Below are 9,576 nucleotides of genomic sequence, written 5' to 3'. Positions count from 1 at the left end.
ATGAAAACCCCCATCACACTGAAGAGGTTCTCCTGGATGGCCCGGGAACAGCTCAGCGCCCTGTACTGGAAGAGCTGGGGGGAGAGGTCTGGGTGTATCTGTGTAGACTGCTGCCCTCTGTCCTAATGCTAAAAACAGCACTGCTTTCTCTGTGTGTGTGTGTGTGTGTGCGTGCTTTGGAAGGGGAGGGATTGCATGTGTGGCTCTGTGGGTCTCTGTGAAATTTCCCTACATAGCCCGAGCAGGAGGAGCTTGTCTCGTTAGGCATAAAAGCTCACAGCAGCTGCAGTTACTTTCAAAGCAGTGACTGTGAAGCTTATGTGAGTAGAATCTTAATGAATTTTTTGATATATATAATGTGGATAGTTTGTTTGGCCACAAATACTTTTTACAGACTTACTTTGGCGTATTGTTGTAATTCGATTGGATGATGTCAGTAGTTTTCTTTGTGTTAGGGCTGATGTTGTTTATGTCTCATTTTTAAATGTGTTGTTCTGTAAAAAGTGTTTTTCTGGGGGGGGGGGTTGTCTTCTTTCGTGCATGAAACATTGCAGTTTTTTGTTATTGTGTTTTGTTTTTATCATGTAGTTAAGTTACGGTGCTGGTGATAATTGTGGGATTTATAAAGCGGAAATCATTGTATTTATTTATTGAAAATTTAAAAATAGTAATGCCTGTATTGCAGATTTATGGTTTAATCTATTTTTTTGTTATTTCACGGTCATGATGTGCACAAGGCTAAAATGATTAGTTTATGGCAATCATAGAAAAAAGTTATATTAAGACAGAGAAAGTAGGGTCTTTTTAACTTACTGATTTTTTTTTTTTTGCAGATTTCTCAGCACCTTTCTTGGTCTTTTGGTCACTTTTTACTACCTGGAGAAGAATGCGGACCTGGTCGGGTTCATCCACAACAGGCATAACCATCTCCATTTCTTCTAGAAGTAATAAACACCTTGTTTTAGGAGAAATGTGAACTGATTGAAAATTATTGATCTTCTTTTTTGTCCACCAGTGAATCCTACTTTTGAGGGATACCTTGAAAGACAATACCTGTTTGAAGCCACTCAACAACTGATCAAGAGGGAGAAACATCTGTTTGGAGAGAAAACAGAGGCTGATGGACTCAAAGATCACGAGGAAGCAGTAAAAAAGCTTGCTGCAGACCATAAAGCCCTTGAAGAGCATGTATGGCAGATTCTGCAGAAGAGTCTTTCTCTCAGCACTGAGGAAGAGGTGTCTGCTTTGACATCTGCGGTGAAAGCCATCAACCTTGAGGAAGAGCAGGACCAGCTGTGGAGACAAAGATGCCGGACGACACCAGCCTGGAGGCCCAAGAAGTGGAAGGAGCACCATGACAAAGTGCTTCATGAATTAGTGTATAGTCGTTTGGAGAACCCATCGAGCCCCACTGGTGATCAGGTGAACCAGTCGCCTATCCGAGCAGACGTCCAGTCCATGGGCAGGCAGCTGAAGGAGGACCTGCAGTGGGTGGTGGAGGTTGTGAAGAACTGCTACCCACCAGAGATGGACATCTGTAACTTTCATGCAAGACAGTACCATCAAACTTTCAGCGCAAGACTCAAAAAGATTGCAGACTTTGTTCTGGATGACAAGGACTGCAGCTTCCTCCTGCGATGGGTGAAGGAGTTTTATCCAGGGTAAGCCACCAGTTCAATTATTGTTTGAAGCAGCATCTTTCTGTGCCTAAACATGAGGATGTCTGTCAGTGTGAGGTCCTTCATTGTTTTTAGAAGAATAAATACCTGAACAATTACAGATAGTGAATAATAATACAAATGTAACGGCTAATTTCTTGTTTTCTTAATGTGCAAAATAAAATGCCATTTTTATAGACTAAACACAACTTGGGTTGTTTATAGAAACTCATGTGTTATCTGCTCTGTGTACCAGAATCCTTGAAAAACCTGAGCTGGCCAGTAATATCAATACTGAAGCGCTGGGAAACCTGCTTCCTGACGAGTTACTGAAACCTCTGGAGGAGCAGTACCTCAGCAAACAACAGGTAACACAGTGTATCTGAGGCGTGTATCCAGTTAATCAGTATGGTCATTGCAGGGCTTAAAGTGAGATGTGTAAATGCAGCATCAAAGAGTTGCTGGTTTAATTTTTTTGAACATAATATTGTAGATGTAATTATTACTGTCAGTAATTAAATCTTTACACATGAAAGCGGTTTAAAACTGGCAGCTGTGTGTTGTTGTGTGTTTAGAGCGACCTGATGATTTATATTGGCCGAGTATTGGATGAAGCAAAGAAAGAGTGGGATCAAGGAAAGGAGCCGAGAAGAGATGATGGTTGCTACGTCAGTCCTGTGGCCTATGATGTCATCCAGGTAGAGTTGCTGCAACAAAATAAAATGAAAGAGGCTGAAATCGATGCTTTTATAAAAATGTATTAATATAAATTGAAAGGTGTCACTTGTGGTGGCCAACTTCAAGGATTCTTATAGTGAGTCACAGTGTTGGTCAAGTTACTTGAAAAAAGTCATCAGTAAGTAATTACTGATTACTTCCCCAAAAAGTAATCCTGTTACTTTACTGATTACTTATTTTTCAAAAGTAATTAGTTACTTAGAATTGGGCTGAAAGATCTATCGCTTTATCACCTATTCAGGTTGTAAATCATGTTTTTAAAAAGTAACTACTTTCTGCCTAATCCATCATACAAAATGTAATCAAATGGAAAAGTCTCTTTTTAAAATTTGTCTTATTAGTTTTAATCTTTTAACTTCATGCATCAAGCAAAAATTAAATTATATGCAACTTTCTCTGACTGGAAGAAATTAGTTTAACATTTAAACCTATTTTCTGCACATTCCTGCACATAAGATAAAATAGGTTTTTGTGTTTACACTCAGTCTTTCAAATAGATGCAATTAAAACACAGAAGAAAATAAATAAAATCAAAGACTAGCGGTCCTGTTGCTCTATTTTCACCTGTAAAGCAGGAGTTGGGTAGGCGGAGGTTTACCCTGGTGCAGGTGTGCTGGAGCAGTCAGTGGAAGAATCCGTGAGTTTTTGAATTTCCCATTCCCTGGTAGCGTACTCTGTGATTGTTCGGAAGTTAGGGGGGGTTTTTTCGCTGTAAAAAGAAGTTTTCTTCCCACGCAGTGAACAGCGGACACTAATGTTTTTGTCACTTTTTACGGAATCAAACGCTTTAAACGCTGCACGCTCATACTCTCTCCTGAACTCGATATATTACTGTCACTACCCGATCCGTACCCGAAACCTGATCGGTACCGCGTATGCTCAAATCTTATGTCACTTCCTCTCTTTGCCAACATTGCGACATTTAATATATTTGAGTGACACGGTTAGCGCCCAGTTAGCTCATAGCATTTCTCAACAGCTCTGCCTCATTTTTGACAGCCCGGGACATTTAAACAACGTATAATCCGTATATAAACAAATTCATGCTTTTCTCCTTAACAGAGTGCGTCCCCCGATTGAACAACAGCGCCGTAAAATAAGAATGGCGCCTAATTGCAGACTTAATAATACTGACTTAGTAGGGGTGCAACGATATTCGTATCGATATTGAACCGTTCGATACAGTGCTTTCGGTTCGGTACGCGTATGTATCGAACAATACAACATTTGTAATTTATTTTATCAACTTTCCTTCTGACGATGCTGTCTGTGTGGAGCGCTCAGTGAATCTGCGTTCGACTACTCCGCCTAGGCTGCACTGTCGAGCACAGATCCACTGAGCGCTCAACACAGACAGCATAGACAGAAGGAAGAGCGCAGGGCACCTCCCCCACTCTCATTCAGATCTGGCGTTTGGAATTATTTTGGTTTTCATGTGACGTATGACCCTGAAGGTAAGCGAGTCATGGACTAAAGTAAAACAGTATGTTGGATGTGCCACGCAATGCTCAATTACATGGGTGGGAACTAGTGTGTTAGCGCAGTTAGCTCGTTAACGTGTTGGCAGTCTAGCCCCATGCACGGGGCGATCGGCGGTAGCTCGTTAACGGAGATTTGCCGTGTTGTGGCGTTAAGGTCATTTCAACGAGATTAACCTGAAAGCACTAGTGGGAACACAACGAATATGACTGCACATTTACACCGACATCATCCTAGTGCAAAGACAAAAACAACAAGCATGCTACTAACTTTAGCCGAGTCATTTAGACAGCTGTTAGCACATGATTCTCCTTATATGTTTAATATGCTGCTGAGAATATAGCCCAGAAGAAGCGGATAGTATAGCTTTTATTTTGGAAAGAGACATTTCTCTGTAATAAACTCTCTTTTCCAAAGATGAGTGATTCCTCAATCAGATACAGGGCTTGCAATATCGCTAGCCCAACGTCCCGGGGCTAGCGATGTTTTCAGTCGGGCTACCAAAATCTATCTCTTCCCTGCCCGTCGGCCTATTGTAGGAAGGAAAAATATATGTCAATGCTTTTGCATTCTTTCGGAAATGTAGCTGGGTAATTATGTCATTGGCATCGGTGAGCCACTGTCAATATGTGACATATTGAAATCGCGTTTGAATTTGCGCTTGTTTTTTTGCTTTCACTTTGCAATCGTGCGAACTGTGTATAGAGAGCGACAGCACTGATTGGTGAGTGATGATAATTTGTGCACCAATTCCTCTGACATCGTCTTATTAATCGTTAGCTTACTATGCAAACATGACAAGTGAAATCTCCCGCAGCAAGCTTAAACATGTGAGAGGTTGATCGCGCAGAGAATCGCTGAGCTTATGTGAGTGCATGTGTAAAAGCATTTCAGTTCTGCTGAGCCAAATAAGACAGGTCAGGGTGAAGAAGTGACAGCCAAAGAAAAGCTTACCACAAAACGGAGAAGTTATGACAAATCAGACTATAAGGCAAAAAGAAAGTGCAGCTTTATGGTTTCATGGACAAAAGAATTTCTGTGGCTGCAATATGATGAGCTAAATAACCAGGGCTGCACATAAGTGGTCCGCAGGTGCGCATTCGCTGTCAAAATAAAAAACACGCACAAGGGTTAGGGTTAAATTTAAAAACTGTACTTTTGAGTTAAAATATATATTTATAATTTTAATAAATGACAAATTAAAAAGGCATGAACATTTTTTTTGTATCGAAAAAATATCGAACCGTGACACCAAAGTATTGAACCGAACCGTGAATTTTGTGTATCGTTGCACCCCTATGACTTAGTAATATGTCACGTGAAGATTCATCAGCCAGATTAAGTGTTTACTGACAATTGACAGTGATAGCGGACATCATCCTCACTGTTCCAACAATCCTCTCTACACAGAAAAGCATAAACACACTCGACTATCACTAAATCACTTAGTGCTGTTGAGAAATGCTATGAGCTAACTGGGCGCTAACCATGTCACTCAAATACATTAACTGTCGCAATATTTGCAAAGAAAGGAAGTGACGTAAGATTTGTGCATGCGGGGTACCGATCGGGTTTCTGGTACGGATCGGGTAGCGACAGTGACAATTACTCATTCTTGATCTGCACACAGCTGTTGCCACGATCGTGGCGCTCGCTTACGTCATTGTCATGAGACGCTCACAAAAAAATCATGGTTTTAGTAACGCAGTAATGCAGCGTGCTTACGGTAAAGTAACAGTAATCTAATTACCTTTTTTGCAATAGTAATCCCTTACTTTACTCGTTACTTGAAAAAAGTAATCGGATTACAGTAACACGCATTACTGCCCATCTCCGGTGAGTCATGCATTTGTTGACTTCTAATTGTTGACCATGACGAGAGGCTTTGGATACATTGCTATGAACTGTGCAATAAAAATTGTTGTGGTGAAAAAATGACATAACATTGTTACTTTAACTGGATCTGAAAATGATGGAAGTGCATTGCTCTGTAAAGTGCTTTGGGAACTTAAAACTGCCACTGATTTGTCAATCCATTTGTCTTCAGTTTATCAACGGCATCGTGACATCAGCACATATAACTGTAAGAGACCCGCACAAGGCCCAGGAAATAACATCCAACCTGACAGACTTCATGCAGAGGTAACAAGGCTTCACAAGGCTGTCTTTTAAATATTTAAATTTGAAAATACATTTTAGTTTTACGTTTGGTAATAACAAGATAATAAAAGTGAAAGCTGTTCTTAATCTTTTGCAGGTATCAAAAATTTCACAAAGACATCATTAAGCAGAACAAACGGCACAGCAAAGCTTTCATAAAGGCAAACCTCAGCTGTGTCAAACAGTTCAGGTATGTTTCTGATCCAGTTAGATGGAAATTCAGATTTTAACTTCATCATAAAAGGAGAATACTTCACTGTGAGCTAATGTGTCCTGTGTGGTCTGTCTAAAGGGACTTCTTTGAGAAGCACGATCTGTTCCCAGAGAATGTGCGGGAAAACTGTTTGCAGGTCCTGACTGAGATGAAACAGTCTGCCCACACTTATTTATTAACCCCTGTGCACAAGATCCTCAAAGTAAGTTCTTTAAAACAGATTTAGAGGCAGTTTTTCTTCATTTCAGCTATCATCTTTGGAGATCAACAAAATGCCTTACATTTGTTCCCCACACAGCCACACTACCAGAAGGTGGGAACCAGTGACTGGCTGAAGAAGAACACATTTGAGAAGCTGCTGAACAGCACTGAAGACGAGCTTCAAGAACTTCAGGGTTCGACTCAATCCTGTCATCAGGTAGAAACATGACCGCGTGAAACTTTGCTATGAAGCCATTATTACCAACTTTTAAATCAATGGACAAAAAATGTTTTTTTGTTACTTACATTCAGGAGCTGATTGGTCAGCTTCAGCAGGAAATGACAGTAGAATATGTCCGGAGGCTCCTGAAAGGAGAGGTCAAACTGAAGGACAAGGATCATCAGCTGAAGGCTTACATGACTGTGAAAGAAAATGCAGAGAGACTGCACGAGCTGTTTGCCAGAATGGTGAGACTTACCTTCATTCCACACGTTAGCTGTGACACAAATAAAATCAATCAAGCACAAACACTGATTGTTTGACAGGGTGAAACAACCTTAGTCACAAATTCAGCTAACAATAATAAAAGAACCATTGACGGGCTATATTAAAGTTTTGAAATTTATCCTCTAATTTTGGTTTTACTTTCAAAGTGAAGTGAAGAAAAAGAAAAATCAGTAAGAAATAGAAAAAAGACATTTGTCAATAGATATTGGATCTGGAATGGTGAGAGGACAAGGAGTTACAATTATGAGACAGGGATTATAATATTATTAAATGGAACAAGATCCTTTGCCACTTGCAGTACAAGATTTTTGGTAAGAATTGGAGCAAAATTCCAGTTTGTTTAACTGAAATAATTTAGATTCACATTTACTGCCCAGCTAGCTGGAAGTTCCAGTGCAATAGCTCCTGAAGGAAAAGCATCATTATTTCCAAAAACAGCAGCTATGCTGATTACAGTTTGGGGAAACTTGCAGACTAAACTGACGTCACTGATTTGTCTTCACAGGGATCCAAACAAGACTGGTTAAAGGAAATCCTGACCAAGATTGCAGAAGTGCTAAAACTCCAAGATATTCCTGCCATACAGATGCAAATCGTTTCACTGGGATCTGCTTATCCCGACCTCAGGTAAACAGGAAGCTGACTGAGCGAAACATCTTAATTGGTATCAGATATATCTTGTGAGCAGGATGAGCTACATTCATGGGAACTAACATTAGCTGAAAGTAGATGTGCTGCCTTTCTATTTTACATTACCAGTCTCACTGATAGTGCACTGAAACAGAGAACTAAATAAAACATGCTGGCATGAGAGAAGCAGCAGCAGCTGTGAGTAGATGAAGTCAATAATGCTGTTAATTAGAGTTAAATGAAAGATTTCTTCCACCAGAAAACCAAACTGTCTAGTTTTGGTTTTATTTCTAACCTTAAAGAAAAAGGAAGAAGGGAACCAGGAGACATAAACACTGCTCTTGATAGCACTCATATATGTTTATGCTGAATAAGAGTTTTATGGAAGAGTTATTTGGTAAAAATAGTTCATATTCGGAGAGTCACATGCATTTGAAGCACGGATCCATTTCAGTAAGAGCTCCACCTATTGTCAGATTTCCAACAGAGGTGGACTGAGACCTTTTCCATCTCCCCTCTTCTCAGCAATTCAAAGAGGTTTGGTGATGTGCTAATGACAGCTGTTAGTGTTTGTAGGAAGGATGTGTGTCAGGGGCAGAAAACTGGCTACACACAGAAAAAGACATAACATGTCAATGAAAACAAGTCTTGACGGGATCAGTGAAGTTATAACTTCTGCTGTTATTCTTATGTTGAAAGTGAAATAAAACATTGCAGATTCTATTTAGCTAAAAAAAAATGCTCAAACTCATTTCTTTATATTTTTTTCTTTTCCATGTCAAATGTGGCAGCTTTCACATGACAATCCTTTTTTCACAGTCTCTGACTTTACATAGAGAAAATAATCTCTTTTTAAACCCTTTCTTCTTTCTGTCACCAACAGTGAAAAACATGTTTCGGCTCTGCTCAAACTCAAGACAAACCTCTCCAGAGCCGACAGGAAAATCGTCAAAACCACTCTGTCAGACACACTGAAAGAGAGCCGTGCTGATCCTGGAACCCGGAAGTTTTTCTCCAAAATTAAAGTGAGGTGAGCCGCACATTTGCTTCTTAGAGTATCACTGACTGAGAGTTTGGTTGCACAGCAGCAATATTATCGTGTATTATATTGTGTTACAGTCTATCTCTGTAAAGACATACAGAGTGAATGCCAGGGAAAAACCTTCAGATGCTACTTAGACTGAAATCCCTATTATACGCAGACTCGGTGATGGTGAATGCTTGCTGTAGTTACTGTATGTTATTGTATACATAAGCTAGATTTTACATTCATGCTGGCAATTTTTGTGCATTTCATAGAAACTGTGAATAAGTATGCAAGAGTCTGTTTTTACACACTTACAAACAGGTCAGTGCCGTTCTATTATATGTCGTTTTGTTTAAAAACTACAATGATATTAAAGTCTAGTTTTTTCATAAGTTGTATTTTATGCTATATTGTATTACAGAGAATTATACATGTCTCATGTACATAAATAGATGTAAGTTGAGTTTTTTTTTTAATAAATGTGCAAAAACCAGCTCAATTTGTTTTTACTGTTTACTCTGTTTAGTAGATGATCCACATGTAAACTGACTGTAGGGTTTATAGTATGTGGAAAAAACAGCAATAGTACTGGCAACAGACAGGGAATGGAGTTACAGTTAATGTCTATAATAAGCAGTGTTGGACAAGTTACTTTGAAAAAGTAATAGCATCCACACTATCCGGTTGTTCAGTCTGACGTCACTAGCCGTGTCTGGGTCTAAACTCCGCTGCAGGTCCACATATCAAACGATCACTGTGGCATTACTGAGAGTTGAAAAACTGTCTAAAAAGTCTTTCATCTTTAATAAAATGATCAGCGTTCTGCTCTACCAGGTGTAACAATTGAGTTTAACATCCAGGCATCCATGAAAATGGAATTTATGACATTTAACGGAGTTAGAAGTTAGCAGGGAGTTAGCTCGCTAGCTTCTATCTAAATACAATATAGCATGTCTTGACT

The 9,576-nt window shown here is 39.6% G+C and overlaps 1 protein-coding gene across 1 annotated transcript; it reads left to right on the top strand.

The window, feature by feature from the left end:
* On the top strand, positions 1 to 9,094 carry LOC147306413 (tumor necrosis factor alpha-induced protein 2-like). The gene is made up of 12 exons (XM_086275875.1): positions 1 to 94; positions 1,016 to 1,661; positions 1,915 to 2,026; positions 2,234 to 2,356; positions 5,923 to 6,017; positions 6,133 to 6,225; positions 6,328 to 6,451; positions 6,548 to 6,667; positions 6,763 to 6,918; positions 7,464 to 7,585; positions 8,472 to 8,618; positions 8,708 to 9,094. Exons 1-12 carry the CDS (start codon positions 1 to 3, stop codon positions 8,718 to 8,720), a joined length of 1,845 nt encoding a protein of 614 aa, XP_086132001.1. The 3' UTR covers positions 8,721 to 9,094.
* Positions 9,095 to 9,576: the final 482 nt, after the last annotated feature.

The sequence above is a fragment of the Aulonocara sp. 'chitande type north' Nkhata Bay genome, linkage group LG19, assembly GCF_057382095.1.
Source record: "Aulonocara sp. 'chitande type north' Nkhata Bay isolate Kocher_YH1m ecotype deep benthic linkage group LG19, A_spYH_male_GT1.1, whole genome shotgun sequence".
Taxonomy (NCBI): Eukaryota; Metazoa; Chordata; class Actinopteri; order Cichliformes; family Cichlidae; genus Aulonocara; species Aulonocara sp. 'chitande type north' Nkhata Bay.
The sequence above is the reverse complement of the archived record's forward strand: the minus strand, read 5'-3'. Positions and strand labels throughout refer to the sequence as shown.